A 20749-nucleotide genomic window follows, 5' to 3' on the forward strand; every position below is an offset into this window, starting at 1 on the left:
CTCAGCCTGGTGAGATCCAGGCCCTTGCTGGGCTCCCCACTCAGCATGAAGTCGGCTTGAGATTTTTTTCCCTCTCCCTCTGCCCCTCCCCCTGCTTGTGTGCACATGCACTCTCACTCTCAAATTGTGTTTTCAAAAAAGAAAATGGTTCTTGATCATTATTAAAACTTAGTATCATAATGACCAACGATAAATAATGTTCCATCAATATGTTTAAGTCCTCCACAGGCTGGTAATAGTCTCTACCAGAGACTTCAATGAGTAAGGCAGTTTTACAACGTTCTCAGAGCTAAGTTCTTTCCAACATCAAGTATTTCTTGTAGCCACAGTCAGCATCATCTTATTTTTGTAGCCAGTCAGTCTCAAAGAGTTCATAAGCCATAATCCTAGGATCACTGTGTTACTGTCACTATCACCAAAGAAAACCGTGAGCACGAGCCTCTTCAAGCCCAGAGCAGCAGCTATAAAGCAGAAGGAGAGTCTAGATAACGGGTCGAATTGGAAAGTTATGGGAGAAAGTAGCTTCTTCTGTTAAGTTTGGGAGACCATAATCAGGTCTAGAATGAATGTTTAGTATCTTTAATATGTACATAAGCTAAACTTTAGCTTTCCCTTCATTAAACTACATCTAGAAACCTTACAAGGAAAAACGTAGGGAACTACCGCATCACATCACAACTCCTATGTAATGGGCACACAGTACCACAACGAAACAAGACATGACAACAGAGTCTTTGATACAGAATAAAAAAATGGATGCCTTCCATAAGTAATTCTCTTCAGCCCTGATGCCACGAAGTTCTTGGCCTCTTTTCTCAGCTTTATAAAGAAATGCAAGTTTAGGGGCGCCTGGGTGGCTCAATGGGTTAAAGCCTCTGCCTTCGGCTCACGTCGTGATCTCAGGGTCCTGGGATCGAGCCCCACATTGGGCTCTCTGCTCAGCGGGGAGCCTGCTTCCTCCTCTCTCTCTCTCTGCCTGCCTCTTTGCCTACTTGTGATCTGTCTGTCAAATAAATAAATTTTAAAAAAAAATTCAAGTTTAATAGTCAATGGCAAGATAAATAATTGCTATCGATGTAAGAGGGGAAAGGAGCTTAACCCCTAGTTTATACAAAAGGACACAGGCAGAGAAATGGTCTAGTGTTGGCACGAAGATCCTTCACTCAAAAGCACTGATTTTAATTCAGGAAAGACACCTAGTTTTAGCTTCCTGGAGACCAGCTTTGCTCACCCTATAGCCACTATCTCCCCCACTTGGAAAGGATGCTCCTTTTGTAAGCAGAAGGCCATGTGATGTATTCCTGCCCAAAGAAATGGAGAAGAAACTTTCTGGGGCAAGGGAATGTTCCTGAAAAATTCTTCTCCCTAATAAGAAAAACTCTTCCCTCCCAGCATTTCTAGGATAGCAATCCCTGCCCCCGAAAGTCTCTTCTCCTAATTAAAGAACCCTTTCCTCCCATCATTTCTAGGATATGACAGCAACCGTAAGAGTCTGAGGAGAAAAAAGCCAAAACGTCAATGTGCCCAATCAAAAAGACAGACTAAGGCCTTAATGACACCATTAAATCACTGTATCAATTCCCCTACAGACTTATAAGATCTCATTATAACTTTATTATTTAGGCCACTGCTTCTAAGCAAGAAAAGCATCCCCTCAGCCTTCTATCATGTGCTACACAGTCATAACAATCCTACCAGCGCTGCCCACCAACCTGAAAATCTGAGGATAAGTCATCCACCAGCCATCCCATAAAGTGAGGCTTGCCTGGAAAATGCTATTCATGCTTCAGCCAATACTAAACGAGGACATATCCTTAGTTAGCATTTCTCTGTAACCTATTAATATCATTTTCTTCTTCCCTTACTTAGCAAAACAGTAAGCCCTATTTCTAGCCTATAAAAGCTTTTCCAAATTACAAATTACTCGTAAGAAGAATATCTAAGATTTCTGATACTCTTGATAGGGAGCTCTGACTGACCATCACAACAGCAAGTAAGATCATCTGAAAAGAATAAAATACAAAAGGTAAACTAATCAGGGGCTTTATCCATAAATCAGCTGACTTCTGAAAAGACACCACTGAACTTGAGATTATTCTGTCGTAACATATGAAAATAATTGAATTTTCTAAGCAAAACCTAATTAAAATGAACCTGTGTGAAGACTAATCAAAGCCTGGGTTCTACATGGAAGTTAATGAAGAGACAAAAATGCCCTAAAAAGTCAACCCTCTTTTTTTCTTATTTCACAAGATGTATTAAAGCAGAAGAGGCAGGACATTTCAAAATGTAGGAGTTTTAAACATGCTACAGACTACAGAAGATATGAACTAGTGATGTGCCGGGCAAGTAACAATTTCAGCCACATGAACAAAGATCACAGTTTTCGATATTAGTGTCTTCTAGCCAGACTTAGTTTATCACTTCATCAGGAAGTCTGCCATATTCCAAAAGACCAACAGAAATAAAACCTATTCATCTTAGCTATGTCTTGAAACCAAATTCATGAGACTAAACACAAACGAGCTTACGGAGTCAAATAGCCCTGCACTTAATGCGATTCTAGGTTCGGCTACAGAATCCTGCAGTGTAGGAAACAATTCTTAATACAGTTAAGGCTCTATTCGGAATAGAAATGTTAGTTCCCAAACGAGTAACAAGCCAGAAAGGATCCAGAGCTGCACAACTACTAGTTCAAGTTATAGTTCAGAACTAATTCCTTCCTAACTGGCTGAAAGCAGAACACTGTATTTAAGGAGCATCTTCTTGAGCTAAAATCCTGAGCAAAGGGAATCTGATAAACCATTTTAATAAGAAATGTATTATAAATCCGATCACTAACATAGTATACAATGTTACAGGAATGGAGAAGAAAGTCTAGATGAAAGTCAGCAAAGGGCGCTTGGGTGGTTTAGATGATTATGGTCTGCCTTCGGCTCAGGACATGATCCCAGGGTCCTGAGCCCCGCATCAGGCTCCATGCTCAGCGGGGAGCCTATTTTTCCCTCTCCCTCTGCTACTGCGCCCCTGCACATGCGCACGCTGCGCGTGTGATCTCTCTCTCTCTCTGCCAAACAAATAAATAAAACCTTAAAAAAAAAAAAAGTCAGCAAGACTATAGTACATAATGATGACCACAGTCCCTGTAGAGAAAGGACAGAAGACTCAAATGACACTTGCAAACTGACAGTTTGGAAAAAGCTAGATTCATACCTCACACCAACCATATGCTCAAATCAAATGAACATGAAGACATCACAAAGGAACTACAAATGGACTAGAAAAATAACAGTGAATAGATATATAATACCACCTTTTATAATATTAATCTTTGGGTGCAGAAGTGCTTTAAGGACAACCCTAAAAACAAAATAAAGATTAATAGATGTAACCCAAGTAAAAACTCTTAAACCTCCATTAAAAAAAAAAAAAAAAAAGCTCCCAACAAAACTGAAAGCAGCCTACAAGCTGGGACAGGGGCCTACAACACATGGCTGACTAAAGGAACCTAGAGAAATGACGAATTCTTAAGACAGAAGTAGGAAAGCAGGTAAGATATAAAAAGGCAATTCAGGGGCGCCTGGGTGGCTCAGTGGGTTAAGCCGCTGCCTTCAGCTCAGGTCATGATCTCAGGGTCCTGGGATCGAGTCCCGCATCGGGCTCTCTGCTCAGCAGGGAGCCTGCTTCCCTCTCTCTCTCTCTCTGCCTGCCTTTCTATCTACTTGTGATCTCTCTCTGTCAAATAAATAAATAAAAATCTTAAAAAAAAAAAGGCAATTCAGGAAAAAATAAATTATCAACAGCTGCAGAACAAACTTCCTTAAAAAGTCTTTTTTTTTTTTTTTTAAAGATTTTATTTATTTATTTGACAGAGATCACAAGTAGGGAGAGAGGCAGGCAGAGAGAGAGAGAGGAGGAAGCAGGCTCCCTGCCAAGCAGAGAGCCCGATGCGGGGCTCGATCCCAGGACCCTGGGATCATGACCTGAGCGAAAGGCAGAGGCTTTAACCCACTGAGCCACCCAGGCGCCCCCCTTAAAAAGTCTTAAGCATGTTAACTGCTGGGTCACAATCCTTATGAAGGATTTTGTCTTTTTTTTTTTTTTTTTACTTCTACAATGGTTTAACTGCCAAATAGGAAGGATTACTGGTTAAAGAAAAAGCCCCATATCAGCACTTTTATTACATCTTTACATCTTTAAAATATCATAAATAAGGCTGAAAAATCATCTGGTATCTTCTGTTTCTGTAGCTAGACAACTTAAATCTTATTCATCAGTCTTTTTCAGAAACACAGATACCATGCCAAAATGTTCTGATATCCTTGTTTTTGCAGGCTGTGGCTTGCTCAATCACTTGCTGAATCAAAGCAACTGAGTTTGATACAAGGTCAATGTCCTTTCCTTCAAGAATTAACTCATCTCCCTTGGCTTGAAATACAGAACAAGCAACACCTGGCCTTATCCAAACCCACAGATGGGTGTATTTTTCACTCAAGAAATTTCAGATTTCTGGGGCGCCTGGGTGGCTCAGTGGTTTAAGTCTCTGCCTTCGGCTCAGGTCATGATCTCAGGGTCCTGGGATCGAGCCCCGCATCGGGCTCTCTGCTCAGTGGGGAGCCTGTTTCTCCCTCTCTCTGCCTGCCTCTCTGCCTACTTGTGACTTCTCTCTCTGTCAAATAAATAAATAAAATATAAAAAAAAAAAAAAGAAATTTCAGATTTCCACAAGAGAACCGTTCTCCTGAATAACAATGCTGCCAGGGAAGGGAGCATACACAGACGTCATCTTGTAAAGAAGCCCAGTGTAATAATGCCCTTGATCACCTCGTGTGCACAACAGACAGCATGGACAGGAGACAGCTCTGTTCTCATTCCCACCAGTCTATATTGACGTGACTCAACTCTCTTCTCAGGGTTCCCCTGGGGCCCTTCATAGTAACACTGAGTCATTTAGAGTGATGCTGCCATCTTCTGAAATGTCAACAGTCTGCTGATCATGGTCTTCATTCTCGCAGTATACGTGGCAAAGAGCTATGCAGGTTGTAAGACTGATGGCAACCACTCTTTCCTCCGATCCTCTCATGGCTTCATTCCCTTCTTCATCCTTCAAGCCACATGTCACCCCATAGACAAAAGCTGTCCCTCCCCACCACTCTTGCCAATCCCTTTCACCTACGTGAATTTGTATTACAGTAACTTGCCTGCTACTTCTAGTCACCCCTAGAGTGTAAAGCCCCAGGAAACCAGGAGCTTTGTCCATCTCATCCACACTGGTCTCCCTGGAAGCTTGAATACAATAGCCTTTCATTTACTGAATAAATGCATCCTACATTCCTGAATGACTATCACACAAAGTGGGCTTGCTGCTGGGTCTACCCCTTACGAATATTACCTCATTGAAGTTACTTATCCCTTCCATTTTAACCTCAAACCAGAATTCACAATACAGACAAGGTAACAGGATTGCTAAAAGTAAATGAAATTATACAGTAAACCTCAAGTTTTGAGCAGTACTTGGCAAAAAAATGACTCAAACATTAACTACTGAGGGACACCTGGCTGGCTCAGTCAGAAGAGCTTGGGACTCTAGGTCTCCCAGTCACCAGTTCGTGCCCCACCGTGGGTGTAGAGCTCATATTAACATATAAATAAATAAACAACAACAAAAAACATTTTACTCGATGGTTAAGTTTCTAGAGATTTATGACAAGTGACAATTATAGAAGATGTAAATAAATGCACAGATCTTACTTTGGTATTCATAGAATCATTAATAGAAAAAAACCTAGAAACCAACCAAATGCCCAACAAACAAAAGGTTAGATAAAATTATCTAGAGAAATGAAAAGGAATTCTCAAAATATTATCTTTTTAAAGATCCTATTTTGGGGGGCACCGGAATGGCTGAGTAGGTAAAGCATCTGCCTGCGGGTCAGGTCATGATGCCAGGTCCCAGGATGGAGCGTCCCCTATACCCTGTAGGGCCCAGCTCCCTGCTCAGTGAGGAAGGAGCCTGCTTCTCCCTCTCCTTCTGCCCCACCCCACCTCTTGCTCTCATGTGCTCTCAAAAAAAAAAAAAAAAAAAAAGCCCCTATTTTTGTTAGAGTATATGCATGATGAAAAATGATCACCTCTCGTTTTCATGATTTTTCTATTTTTTCTTTGCTTTTTGCTTTTTCTAAATATCCTACAATAAAAATTTTAATATTAGGACACTTTCGGTCAGATTACATAGAAAAGACTAATGAACAAATTACATCGATTTTCAGATACCCTCGCCCCAATAAAGACCACTACCAACACCAAGATCCTCAAACATTTTACATATAAATATGGGCAAGATTTAGTATCGGCAAAATGTAGGCTTTACATTGGGGTTCTACCACAAGGTCTTTCTCCAACAAGCTTCTCAATGTGGAATCCAGCCTGAAATATACAAATGGTAGTTTAACTGGCAGGTACTTGAGTAAGGGGGTAGTAGACTCTTCCTGACACTCAGGCAATGTGGTTAAAAGTACAAGCTAGCTCCACCTAACTAGTTATGGGACCCTGGACAAGGTACTTTCTAGAACTTCAGATTCCACATTCGCAAAAAGAATAGGTAATACTGCACACTTAAGGGGCTGGGGGCATGGGGGGGTTCTTGGCCATTAAGCTGCTGGGCTCAGGTCATGATCCCAGGGTTCTGGGATCAAGCCCCGAATTGGGGCTCGTTGCTTAGCGGGAAGCCTGCTTCTCCCTCTCCCACTCCCCCTGCTTGTGTTCCCTCTCTTGCTCTTCGCTATGTCTCTCTGTCAAATAAATAAATAAAATCTTAAAAAAAAAAAAAAACTGCACACTTACAATGTATAAGGTACACGTCTAAGTCTTTTAAAGTTTTGACTAATTTAACTCTTCACTACCTTAATGATAATAGCTAACATGTACATGGTGATTTCTACCCGACACTGTTCTAAGTACTTCACACACACAGACTAACTTCCTATAACCCCAAACTGGCACGGGCACTAAATAACTTGCCCAGAAGCAAAGATCTAAGAAATGGCAAAGCTAAAAATAAGAACCCTGGCTGTCTAGTTCACAACTCTCCAGCATCTCTGGATCCCTGCAATCGGCTCTACTGCATCCTAATAAAAATGCCAAGTAACAAGATAATCAAGGAATGTCTGAAGAGGTTTAGCCCAAAGTGGCCCCTAGGAGTTTCTAAAGCCAAATATATGCAGACTGATTAAAATCAACACAGAGAATTTCTTCTAAGTAGTTAAATCTCATTCACCTACCCCATTACGATAACAAGCAAAGTCTCCGCCAAATCCTGCATACTGCACTCAGAATTCATCCTACGCTGCTATGGTTATTACCTAACTGTAACACAAAAGTTTTGTGTTCAAAATGTCACTTTCCCATTTCTACATAATAAAGGAAAGAGTGTCAATATCACTGAAAGATTCTACTTTGAACCTTCCTAATGAAATGGCCTAAGGAACTTAAAAAAAAGGGGGGGTATACAACTTTCATGTATCTCACAGCCATTCCAGTGCTGAACGCTGCTCTGACCTACAAATGAAGCACACGACTCAGAGAGATTTTAAGAAATCAAAGATCATAGAAAAAAATCATTTAATAACCAAACTGCTGATGACTGGTTCTCAACAGGAAAAAACACTAAGCATTAAGCCACCCACATTAATTCTTTCAATGAACAGAGAGAGCCGACCACGTGCCAGGAAGCACAACTGAAGTGTACCCACAGAGGACTGCAGACAGTTACATGTCCCACATGATTCCGTTAAGTTGAAAGTAGTCATTTATTTCAACTATTAAAAGAGAGTACGTGAGGCTAGCGCTCTCACTTTAACAATGAGAACAGGTTGGTCTAGCTTGAAAATAATCTTTAAACCCATCACAGAGCTGAGAAAACAAGTTGACATCAACTACACCCCAGAAAATGGTGAGCCCTTCTGTGACCAGAAAGATTCACAGCTGCTTTCACCCATGAGAACAAGGAAAAACCTGCCAAGCTTTTAAACTTCACAGTCACCTGTGGGCTGGCATGTCTGTTGCCTGATGAGAATGCCAATGGCCCTAAGTCAGGGAGTGTCTACACAGCCCCAATTCTCCCCACGGGCCTTCACCAACTGCACAGGCCCCAAAACGGGATGCAGAGCAGCTGGGGAAGACCCAGTCCACTACAAGGGCACTCGAGAGGCCCTCTGAAGGCTCGGGGTAAGAAAACAGAGTAGAAAGCCAAGGGCCCAACTGGAGAGCAAAGAGATCTCAGCAACCAAAAAGGTGGCAACTGGGCTAGAAAACAGAGCAAGCTCTTTCAAGGTTTGGGGAAGCTGGCAGTCGGGCTATAAAATATAGGCTTCTCCAGGGAGTTCCAACCCTGTGTTGAGCTCCATGCTGAATGCAAAGCCTACTTACAAAAAGAACTAGAGGGCTCACTCGCTCGCTAAGGAATCTCACTGGGGCCCAAACCCCAAACTCTGCTGGAAGGTAAAGTCCTGATCCAGTCCGTAAGCTACGTGAAGCTAGGGATGAAGCGAACCAACTACGGCTCAACAGAACCCAGAGACCACCAGACAGGACACAAATTAGACGCACCCCGCTCCTCACATTAAGAACGTGAGAGACAAAGGCTGCATCCTTTACTGGGGCTAACTGCATTACCTCAGCCTCTACTCTTTAATACAAAATGGCCCAGCATACTTCAAAAGATGATGGGACACACAAAGCCAAATGCGATCCATGATCAACAGAGGCAGTAGTCAACAGTGGACCCAGAGAAGGCCCAGAGGTTGAAAATGCTCAGCCATTATCTCTTTGAAATATTTCTTCTGTCCCATTCTTCCATTCTTTTCATTTAGGATTTTAATTACACATTAGACAATTTGATATCCCACAGATTCAAGAGGCCTGAACAACCTCAAGCAGAATAAATGCAAAGAAATCTATTCATTGGGGCGCCTGGGTGGCTCAGAGGGTTAAAGCCTCTGCCTTCAGCGCAGGTCATGATCCCCGTGTCCTGGGATCGAGCCCCTCATCAGGCGCTCTGCTCGGCAGGGAGCCTGCTTCCCCCTCTCTCTCTGCTTGCCTCTTTGCCTACTTGTGATCTCTGCCAAATAAATAAATAAAATCTTTAAAAAAAAAAAAAAAAGAAAGAAAGAAAGAAATCTATTCATTTAGGTGCATGTAGTAGGCAACTTCTGATGTGGCCTCCAATGATCCCCACCTACTGGTACTGACAACCTGGTGAAATCCCAAATCCTTTCCCCTTGAGTAAGTTTCTTCTAACCAACAGAATACACTCAACACTGAGGGGATACCGCGTCCATTATTAGATTACAAAAGACTGTGATTTCTGTCTCACTAGCAGACTATTATTCCCTAGTCAGCTTTCAGCTTTTGATGATGCCAGCTGCCTTGTTGGATAGACAAGTGGCAAGGAACTTAGGGCAGCCAACAGACAACTAGAACCGAGACTCCTCAGTCCCAAAACCTGAGAACTAAATCTTGCTAAAAACCCGGTAACACTGCAAACAGACCCTTCTAAGTCAAGTCTTCAGCTGAAACCTCAGACCTGGCCAACACCGGGACTGCAACCTTGCTATCAGCTCCGCTGCACCTGAACTTCTAGTTACAGAAACTCTGGAATAATAATAAACCTGCATTGTTCTGAACCACTAAGTTTGGGGTAACCTGTCGTGCAGGAATAGAGAACTATAACACATCACAGTAAAACTCCTGAACATCAAAAACCAAATGAAAATCTTAAAAAGCCGTCAGAAAAAAAGCATTATCTTGAAAGGAAAAACAGTAAGACTGCCAATTTTTCAATATTAATGTACTGAGGGCGCCTGGGTGGCTCAGTGGGTTAAGCCGCTGCCTTCAGCTCAGGTCATGATCTCAGGGTCCTGAGATCGAGTCCCGCATCGGGCTCTCTGCTCAGCATGGCGCCTGCTTCCCTCTCTCTCTCTCTGCCTGCCTCTCTGTCTACTTGTGATCTCTCTCTCTGTCAAATAAATAATAAAATCTTTAAAAAAATATATATTAATGTACTGAAAGGGAAGGGGAAAAAAAGAAAAAAGCACCAACTGGAATTTCACCTTTATAACAACTTCTAAAAACAAAGACGAAACAAAAATGTTTCAAACCAAAAAAAAAAAAATAAATAAACAAGAAAAAGGAAAACCAAAGCCATTGCCAACAAAGCCTCATTAAAAGAAGTAACAGAGTAAGTTGTCCAGACTGAAGAAAAATAATCACAGATAAGATACATGGGAAGATAGGAAGGAACTGAAAATACCCAAAAAAGGTAGACAGTGGGTAAGCAAATGAGTACTCACTTTATTTTCTTTTTTAAGATTTTATTTATTTATTTGACAGAGAGAGACACAGTGAGAGAAGGAACACAAGCAGGGGGAGTGGGAGAAGCAGGCCTCCCGCCAAGCAGGGAGACCAATGTAGGGCTCGATCCTAGGACCCTGGAACTCTAACCTGAGCCAAAGGCAGACATTTAACAACTAAGCAACCCAGGCGCCCCAAGTATTCACTTTAAAACAAAAGCAGTAACAGTTGGTAAAATTTATAACATATGTAAAAGTAAAATATGATAAAAGCCCAAAGGACAGAATTAAGTTTTAATTTCATTTATTTGGGAAGTGGTAAAGTAACTAACGTAAATGTTCAACACATATTGTAACTTCCAAGGTAACCACTAAAATAATAATAGAAGGATATAATACCTAAAAAGAAAGAACAGTATAAAAATTAACCCAAAATAGAAGAAAAATAAAGAGATGGGAACATATATAAAAGATACCTGGTAGACTTAACACAATTTTAAGTATTTATATTATTTAAAGACTCCAATTAGGAGACTGAATAATAAAACTATATGCTGTTTACAGGAGACATACTTAGAAAATGAGACCATGGAAAAATATCTGCTTTACTACAAGTAAAAGGACAGAAAAAGGTGCACTATGCCATCAGTAACAGAGAGAAAACAGGCCTGGCTGTACTAAAGCCAAGTCAGACTTTGAGGTGAGAATTTATGAGAGAACATTCCCTAATTTTTAAAAAAGGTCAAATTCTGGAAAAAGCACAACTATGGAAACAGTAAAAAGATCAGTGGCTAGGAGGGAGGGAAGGACAATCAGGCAGAGCACAGGCGTTTCAGGGCAGTGTCTATATGCTACTGCATTAGTGGGTATGTGTCATTTGTCGAAACCCACAAAACATACAGCACCAACAGTACGCACTGTAAATGTCAGAGAACTCTAATGCAACTATGGACGTGGGTGACTATGGTGGGTCAATACAGGTTCATCCACCGCAGCATATGTACCATCCTGGGGGATGCGGAAAATGAGGGAGGCTGTGCACTTAAAGGGGACAAGGGGAGATGGGAAATCTCTATCATCTGCTCAATTTTGCTATGAACATAAAACTGAAAAGTTAATTTGCCAAATGGCAAAAATCTGCAAAGAATTAGACAATGTGAAAGGAAAAAATTCGCATGACTTTTGTCCCATGCAAATAACTGTTATGATTAGGAGAGCCTCTGAAAGCAAAGTAATTAATAACTATCCTCTTTCAAAGCAGTACAGCTGGGGTGCCTGGCAAGCTCTCCGTAGAGCATGCTCTTAATGTCAGGATACTGAATCCAAGCCCTACACTTTGTGGAGAGCTTACGTAAATAAAACAGCACAGTCAAGGCTAAGTGACTCATAGGCAACAATACCACTATCATTATTCAGCACCTAGCTAGAGGGTACCACTAAAGTTCCCCATCCCACAATGTGTTCTTCCACAAATGGGTAAATACCAGGTATCATTCATTCAGACCTAAGAGCCAACAGAGACCGTATTTTGTTACCTCATTTAGACCCTACAAATATAAATGAAGCAAGGGGTAAGTCTACCCTATTAGGACTTTTCATCCTACCAACGTTGCTACTTGTAAGTGCTGATCATTACTGTATGCCAGGCATTTTAAGTCATTTTTTTCCCATGTTTACAATGCTGTGATAAAATTACTATTATCTCTAGGGTGCCTGGGTGGCCCAGTTGGTTAAACATCTGCCTTCAGATCAGGTCATGATCTCCTGGTCCTGGTATCAAGCCCAGCGTTGGGCTCCCGGGTCACTGGGGAGTCTGCTTCTCGCTCTCCCCATGCTCAGGTTCTGTATTTCTTTCAAAGAAATAAATAAAATCTGAAAAAAATAAACTACTGTTATCTTTGTTACAAAGATCAAGAAACTCAGGTAGATGGGGCGCCTGAGTGGCTGAGTCATTAAGTGTCTGCTTTTGGCTTGGGTCAGGATTCCAGGGTCCCACATCGGGCTCCCTGCTTGGCAGGAGGCCTGCTTCTCTCGCCTCCACTCCCCCAGCTTGTGTTCCCTCTCTTGCTCTCTCTGTCAAACAAATAATTAAAAAAAAAAAAAAAGAAACTCAGGTAGAGATTAGAACACCTAGAAAGCAGCACAAGTCAGGATTACAGCCCAGATTCCTGGCACAAAAATCCAAGTTTCTAATTTCTATACCACTATATTGCTGGACTGTAACTTGTCATCATACTGCCATGATCATTAAGGGGTCCCAAATTATCAATGAAATGCCTACAGAACAATAGATCTCTATAGTCAACTACAAAGGAAATGCAGAATTCAGACAGAAAGAGATCAGCTGTGTCAGTATCCTACAATTAAAACAGTGGAGTCAGTTGCAATACCATTATCCAATACAAAGTTGTTTTTGCTTGAAATGGGTAAATAAGTAGCCTTGCTACAAAAAAGGCTCAACTGAACCCTCAAGTAAAGTCTAACAGTGCACCCAAATTCTAAGTCTTGGTTTATAATCTACCATAACTGGATTCCTTAATCCAGTAGGGAGCTCACAACAGTAATACTGCTCTCCCTCTTGGTTTGGGCAGTTAATTCATAACTGAGGGAGAGGGACAAATAAGACACAAGAAATAGAAAAATGCATTGATACATTTGTGCAAATTAGTTATTCTGATATAGTAAGAGGTTTTGTAATGACTAAACTATTACTAATATTTGGTAGAGTAAAAAGAATAATTATAATGAATTCAAAATATATTTACAAGTGTTAACTTTTAGGGGTTCCTGGGTGGCTCAGCCTTTGGCTCAGGTCATGATCCCAGTGTCCGGGGATCTGAACCCCACATCAGGCTCCCTGCTAAGCAAGAAGGCTGCTTCTCCCTCTCACACTCCCCTTGCTTGTGTTCCCTCTCACTGTGTCTCTCGCTGTCAAATAAATAAACAAAATCTTAAAAAAAAAATGTTAACTTTTAGAAATATTACACTTAGATATGATGAAGCTTGCAATCTTGTGGTGGTTGAAATAATCACATCTTTGTAGCACAGTATGAAATACTCAAGGAAATTTAATTAAGACAATTAAGTGATGCTAAATATCTTAAGATTAAATTCTTATCGCAAATTAAGCCAATAAAATATACTTGTTTCTAGAAATACTACTGAATCTATAACATTTTAACAATTTAAAGATTTAAGAAAAATGACTACTTACAACTTTAATAAACTTGGTATTTCTATATAAATAACTAAGTCTTTTGCTTAAAGGCCTACTAAACATTTAAAAGAAAAAGCATAATGACAATAAATTCTCTAACAATAGGCTCTAATGTAAGGATTTTCTGATTTCATTTACTGGTTAAGGAAGACAGTGGCCTACAATGACGTGTTACTCAATTACTAAGTCTATCCAATCGCGTTTGCCTTATTTAAACATGCTCCTCCTTTACAAATTAGGTCCTTCCTCACTCCTGTGCCCCATTCTACAGTTCCATTTCCTTCTTCCTCTTTCATGTTCACCACCTATAAATCATCAACACCCCAATTACATTCTACAAATTCACAGGCCCAACTGCTAATGCAGATAAGTGGTCTCAATTCTTTCAAGAAATATCAAAAATACTCTTGCTTCCAAAATACATGCTGGGAGTGACAACACGGTCCAGTCTAGGATAAAATGTCACTTCGCCAGCAGTGACACTAGAATCACCTGCGAGGTGTCAGAAACTAGCAGTGTCCACTCCCAACACAAAAAATTCTGATTTATCTGGTGTGAGACATGGCCTGAGCATCCAGATTTTATAAAGCTCCCCAGATGGCTCTGATCCAAGAATAAGGACTACTGAAAAAAATAGAATAAATTTAACAACACAAGGAAACAAACACCACAAGGGAACTATCAGACAAAACCCAAAAGTGAAACATTTTACAGACTGACCAACTCAAGTGTCTTCAGAAAATCAATGGTACAGGAGAAAAAATTAATTTTTTTCCAGGAGAAAAATTACTAAAGATAAAGAGATGGTGGGGGCGCTTGGGTGGCTCAGTAGGTTGGGCCTCTGCCTTCGGCTCAGGTCATGATCCCAGGGTCCTGGGATCGAGCCCCGCATCGGGCTCTCTGCTCGGCAGGGAACCTGCTTTCCTGTCTCTCTCTCTCTGCCTGCCTCTCTGCCTACTTGTGATCTCTGTCTGTCAAATAAATAAAATCTTTAAAAAAAAAAAGAGAGAGAGATGGAAAATAATTTCAGTACAACACATGGACCTTGCCTGAAGCCCACTTCGAACTAAATATAAAAAGAAATCCAAGCAACACGAGGAGAAACAAATTTAGCCTAGATATATAAATAAACCTACATATGTGTCCCCACAGATTCATATTATGCTTCGGTTTGTAAGTTGACACTGGCACTGTGGTGGTCTAAGAAACAGCTGTTCAGTTTTTACGAGATACACGTGGAAGAAGTGAGAGAGAAAATATAATATCTAGATTTACTTTAAAATACTTCAGCACAGGGGCGCCTGGGTGGCTCAGTGGGTTAAGCCACTGCCTTGGGCTCAGGTCATGATCTCAGGGTCCTGGGATCGAGTCCCACATCGGGTTCTCTGCTCAGCAGGGAGCCTGTTTCCCTCTCTCTCTCTGCCTGCCTCTCTGCCTACTTGTGATCTCTGTCTGTCAAATAAATAAATAAATAAAATAAATAAAATAAAATAAAATACTTCAGCATAAAAACCAATACAATAAAGGAATGTCTGGAATTTGCTTCAAAAACAATACAGCCGGGGCGCCTGGGTGGCTCTGTGGATTAAGCCGCTGCCTTCGGCTCAGGTCATGATCTCAGGGTCCTGGGATCGAGCCCTGCATCGGGCTCTCTGCTCCGCAGGGAGCCTGCTTCCTCCTCTCTCTCTGCCTGCCTCTCTGCCTACTTGTGATCTATCTCTCTCTGTCAAATAAATAAATAAAATCTTTAAAAAAAACCAAAAAAACAAAAAAAAACAATACAGCCTAGGGGCGCCTGGGCAGCTCAGTGAGTTAGAGCCTCTGCCTTCGGCTCAGGTCATGATCCCAGGGTCCTGGGATCTAGTCCAGCATCAGGCTCTCTACTCAACTAGGAGCCTGCTTCCCCCCTCTCTCTTTGGCTCTCTGCCTACTTGCGATCTCTGTCAAATAAGTAAATAAAATCTTGGCTCAGTGGATTAAGCCGCTGCCTTCGGCTCAGGTCATGATCTCAGGGTCCTGGGATCGAGCCCCGCATCGGGCTCTCTGCTCCGCAGGGAGCCTGCTTCCTCCTCTCTCTCTGCCTGCCTCTCTGCCTACTTGTGATCTCTCTGTGTCAAATAAATAAATAAAATCTTTAAAAAAAAAAAAACTCTTATATAAAAAAAAAACAAACAAACAATACAGCCTAAAGGAGGGAGCTAACAGATGCAACATTCTTTGCTAATCACTCGGGCTGGTTAAGGAGTACCTAGTGGATGGTTCGTTACTCTCATTTTTCAATGTTTGAAGATTTCCACTGGTAATTTATTAAAAAAAAAGAAATACCTCGAACAGCAGCCAAAATAAAGGTAACAAATTGGCAACGGGGTTCATTACGTTCTTATTTGAGTATATCTGAAATATTGCTTAATTCTTTAAAAAAGCAGAGTTAGTTTGGAGACCTAGAAACTACTCATATACTCGGACAAAAGAATAACTCTCCTGTACACAAGAAGCTCATCTTCTGTCACTTAGTTCTAGAAGAGGGTAGAGGCGGGAAAGCAAAGGACAAAGAAGATATCCACCAGACTCAACAAGGCAGGTGATGAGACCACCTGGCTCACAGCCACACCCCAGGAATGTATCGCAGAGATTTGGGGTAACTTTATGCAGAATTTTAAGTAGGATTTTAAGCAATTCTAACAGAAAAGCCAAAAAGGTAGTATTTTAAAAGTTTTCCAGTAGTTATAGCACTTCAAAATTTGCGTAATGATCTCCTCCACAGCACAACCGCACTGTCAATAATGCTCTTCTGCTTCCCTGATAACAGTTTTCTCTCACCAGAAGGTGTAAAACAAATAGTTCTTCGAAACATTCCTAGACTTCAATATTCAAAGTAACAAATTCAATTCTGCTATAATGCAGAATTTTTAGAACTCACTTTCTTGGAAATACTATTCACTTTTAAGTGTTTGCTTCAAAAAAACCACTACATCAATAAATATTAAAATTGATGACTGAAACAGAATCCTTTCTCCAGACTTTCTCAATAGTACTTAACCGTTCATATACAAATGAAAAATCCCCTTATTTTTCGTCCTTTCGTTTAATCCAAGAACAGTGATCATATTCTACTACCAAATCCTATTACAGGTATTAGAACTGCGGTAAAACATCACGTAGGGGTTGTTTCGCTCATGCGAGATGCTGATACAGCCTGACAACTCAAGAACTCCTTTCTCCTAACACACGAGTTGGCAAAATATTTTCCTAAAGAATGTTTTATGTCATAGGGCCATCCAGTGCACAAGACCGAATTCTAGAACTGTGAGAGCAATTCAAGAGTTGACAAGGGGCGATGAAAAGTGTTCTCTAGGCTAATGGTGCCCCCACCGGAGAAACGGCAGGGCTGGGGCCAACGCTACGCTTCGTACAGCAAGGTCAACACAAAAATGCATCAAAGTAAGTTTTCTAAGGCATTCAACAAGTACTGCACAGTGTAGAGAGGCAAAAGTACTGGAGGAGTGGCATACTGTCACAGCAGCAGGACTTCTATGACGCTGCAGAGGGGAAAGAAAAACACGCTAGAGAGAGTAACATTTCTCCACCTTTCAGAAACCAACGATTCTATTCCTAGGGAACAAGTGGTTAGAGGAGCTGGGCGGGGCAAAAGAAGGGAAGACCAATCAGAGGTCGAGTTACAAGTCGTGTACGAAAACAAAAGAATGAGAGCAGCTCGCTGAGTGGCTGGAGCCCCGCACGCGCGCCCCCCGGCACTCACCAAAGGCAGCAGCACCTGGGGACCCACCCCACGGCAAACCGCGGCGCAGGGTCGCCCCCACCTCCCGCCAGCCGCCCCCACCCCCGGGCCGTTTCCTCCCAAAACAAACCCGGCCGCCCCAAAACAAAACAAAACCTGCCGAGGAGTCCCGCTCTCCCGGGGTCGCCCCCGAGCACAGCTCGGCCGCTTCGCCCCAAGAGCAGGAGCCCCGACCAGGGGGCGGAGAGCGGGTGCTCGCAAACACGGGGACGGAAATGTCAAAAACCTCACCAATTCCTCGTAGCTCCTGTTGTGCTCGTTGCCCTCCCAGTCCAACCTCTTCGGCAGCAACTGCAAAGGCACGAGACGCACACGAGTGACCACCGCGCGAGGCCGGGCGGGGGGGAGGCGGGGGGCCGGGCAGGGGGCGGCGGGGTGGGCCGGGGTGGGGAGCTGGGCGAGCGGCCCCGGCAGGGTAGGGAGAGGGCACGAGGGGACGCGGCGGGGCGGGCGCGGCGGGCGCCACGAAGCACAGACCTGGTACTGCTCCAGCTCCTGCACCAGCACCTGCAGCCGACGAGACGCGCAGTTAGGGGGGCGGGGGGCACCCGGGTCCACCCGGCGCCCTCCACCCCGCGACCCCAGGCGGCGGCGGGGCCGGGCCGGGACGCGGCCGCCGCCGCCGCCCGCGGGGCCCGCACTCACCTGGGCGGCTCTCCGACACGGGCCGGCCGATAGGTACCGGGCGATAAGGAAGTACAGCTCTGCGGGAAGACGGGGAGTCGGGTCAAGAGCGGGCGCGGCGGCGGGGAGGGGGCCGAGGCCGGGGGAGGGCGCGGACAGCGCGTCTTACCCGACTCGATGAGGGGCACCGGACGTCGGGCGGGCGAGGGCTCCGCCATGGCCGGGCGCGGGGCACGGGGCGGGAGCTGGCGAGCGAAGCGTGTAGGCCGCGCCGAGGCCTGAGCGGGCCGGCGTCCCTCTACCTCTGGCGCGCCGCCGCCGCCGCCATGCCGTGCGCGCCGCCACGCCGATGCCTCCGCGAAGTAGTCCCTCCGCGGGAGAGAAAGTAGTCCCCGCGACCCCGGCGACCGCCCGGCGACCCCGTCCGACCGACGGTGGGGCTGCGACCACAGCGGCTGGCTGCGCCTCTTTCTCCCCAGTGTCAGGGGCGCCGCGACGGGAACGTGGAGGGTGGGCGAAGGCCCGGGCCCCGGCAGGCGGCGGGTGGGGGCGGGGAGCGCGCGTGGCCGGGATCCCTGCGCGCGGTGAGGCGGCGCCCGGCCATTGTGAGGCGGCGGCGCGGCGGCCGGGCTCGCGGCGGGGCGGAGGTCGGGCGGCGCGCGGGGGCGGGGGCCTGCGGGGGGCGCGGCGGGGGTGGGGGCAGGTTCCCGTGTCCCGGCCCGAGCGGAGCCGCTCCCCGCGGGGGCCCGGGACGCGCAGCGTGTTTGGCGGGGTCGCCCGCTTCTGGCTCTCGGAAGGGACGTTTCTCGGACAGTCATCTGGGGCCGGTGTGTTTGCCCCCCCCCCCGAAAGATCGGTCGCTTGGAGGACGCAAGACCCGTAAAACTTGAGAGTCCACCACCCGCAGAGCGGAGAACGTCGACCCGCAAAGCTTTCCCCGGGGAGGGGAGGACGGATGCGGGGAAGCCACAGGTTGGGGGGAGGCCAGGGGTCCGCGGACACGTCCCCGTCTCGGAGGGCACGGCAGACGTCCCCCGGGACGGGAGGATGTATAAATAAGACCGAGCCGCCGGCCTGGGAGAGTCCAGCAGCAGAAAGGGTTAAGGAAAATGCAGTAACCTCGCAGGGGATGTAAACCTCGCTAGTCAGGGAAAGCAGCCTGGAACCGGCGATGACTTAGCCGGATGGGAAAAAGGGATGGGAGGAAGCGGGCAGTACTGAGGGCAGCTGCCCATTCGCAGGAAGAGAAGCAGGAAACTTGAGAGAACACAAGAGGGGAACCGTGTGTAATTAGGATTCGTAGCTGGAGCAATGGACAAGGGCTTGGCCCTCTCTTAATTGCCGTGCTAGCTTCTGGCCTAACTGGGGTCGTCGCTCAGCGTGTCCAGGACATCCTATTTTGAGCCCAAAAGAACCGCAGTGAGCAAAGCAAAACTCCCTACCCGCCACGGAGTATACACTGTCGTTCTGATCCCTACTCAGTGTGATAACCCCCGCCGCCTGAGGTTAAACGCAGTGGTTCAGCTCAGGTTCAGGGGACACTGACCCCGGGTCTTGTGCCACGATTAGATGGATCACTTAGCCTCTGAGCCTCAGTTTCCCCTCACCTGTAAACTAAATCATATTTGTGCTTGCTTCGTAGGGTTATGAGCGTTCACAACCCTGTGGGTTAATGTGTTCCCAGCGTCTATTAATAAACACCACGTCAGTGCTAGTTTTTTATAATTATTTACACCAGGTTTAAAAAAGTTCTTACATATGTCTGTGAATGAACAACCCAAACATGGTCAGACAACTGCATCAGTAATGTGTTCTTAAATCTGTTAATTCAGCAAACATTATCAAGTGATGGAAACAAAAAAAGAATAAGCCACATCTTTGCCATCAAAAGACTTAAGTGTCTTTTAGGAGAAACAGGTGTAAGCAGATAATGACAAAATACAGGGCAAAGAGAGGAGATCAATCTGCCTACGGGAGGGAGAGTCGTTAGAGAGGTTTGAGCCTTCCCAACTTCTGTCTGGAGTGTGATTCCAAGCATCTGAACGACAAAGGGCCAAGAATGAGTAACATTTCAAGTTTGAGGAACTCTAGTATGATTATTTGGGGTGACTTTGGAGGTATGGATGGGACCCACTAAGAAGTTAAAAGAAAGTTAAAATTGGGAGCAATCAGAAGGTTCTAAGCAGGGGCACCTGGGTGGCTGGGCGGGTTAAGGCCTCTGCCTTCAGCTCAGGTCATGATCTCAGTCAGGGTCCTGGGATCGAGCCCCATGTCGGACTCTGCTCGGTGGGAAGCCTGCTTCCCCTTCTCTCTGTGCTTGCCTCTATGCCTACTTGTGATCTCTCTCTGTCAAATAAATAAAATCTTTTAAAAAAAAAAGGTTCTAAGCAAAGAAGGGACTTTTAATTTTAGGATTGATTTAAGAGTATTAGGACCAAGAAGCAGGAAAACTACTTAGATGACCATTTAAATAGGAAAGAAATGAAGATGCGTTAGGCCAACAGACATAAGGACAAAGACGCAGAGACAGGATCAGAAACGTGGAGTTAAGTCAGCAAGATAGGGTTGAAGTGAGATGACAAGAGTCACAAAAGTCACAAGTTTGGGGCTTAGTGGGTCAAGGTTGTGCCACCAACTAAGACAGGACAGACAGGCTGTAGCTCATTTCTTCAAATGGATACTTACTTGGCACAACTTGATTATCTGAAGTTACAGTGCGTATTTGTGGGACACTATGATCTGGTGCTAAAGATTACCCAAG

At 44.5% G+C, this 20749-nt stretch overlaps 1 protein-coding gene across 2 annotated transcripts in view; it reads right to left on the reverse strand.

The window, feature by feature from the left end:
• BRWD1 (bromodomain and WD repeat domain containing 1) overlaps positions 1-18493 on the reverse strand; it is a 124918-nt gene extending 106425 nt beyond the window's left edge. Inside the window, exons 1-4 of one of the 2 annotated variants that reach the window (XM_046003479.1) lie at positions 18158-18493; positions 18010-18068; positions 17842-17871; positions 17596-17655 (exon numbers count right to left, since the gene is read on the reverse strand). In XM_046003479.1, the coding sequence (XP_045859435.1) occupies positions 17596-17655; positions 17842-17871; positions 18010-18068; positions 18158-18206 (198 nt within the window). In that variant the 5' untranslated portion in view covers positions 18207-18493. The remainder of the gene's footprint in view (positions 1-17595; positions 17656-17841; positions 17872-18009; positions 18069-18157) is intronic. The other variant, XM_046003478.1, reaches the window with a different exon arrangement.
• Positions 18494-20749: the final 2256 nt, after the last annotated feature.

This window comes from Meles meles, chromosome 4 (genome assembly GCF_922984935.1).
Source record: "Meles meles chromosome 4, mMelMel3.1 paternal haplotype, whole genome shotgun sequence".
In the NCBI taxonomy this organism is placed as follows: Eukaryota; Metazoa; Chordata; class Mammalia; order Carnivora; family Mustelidae; genus Meles; species Meles meles.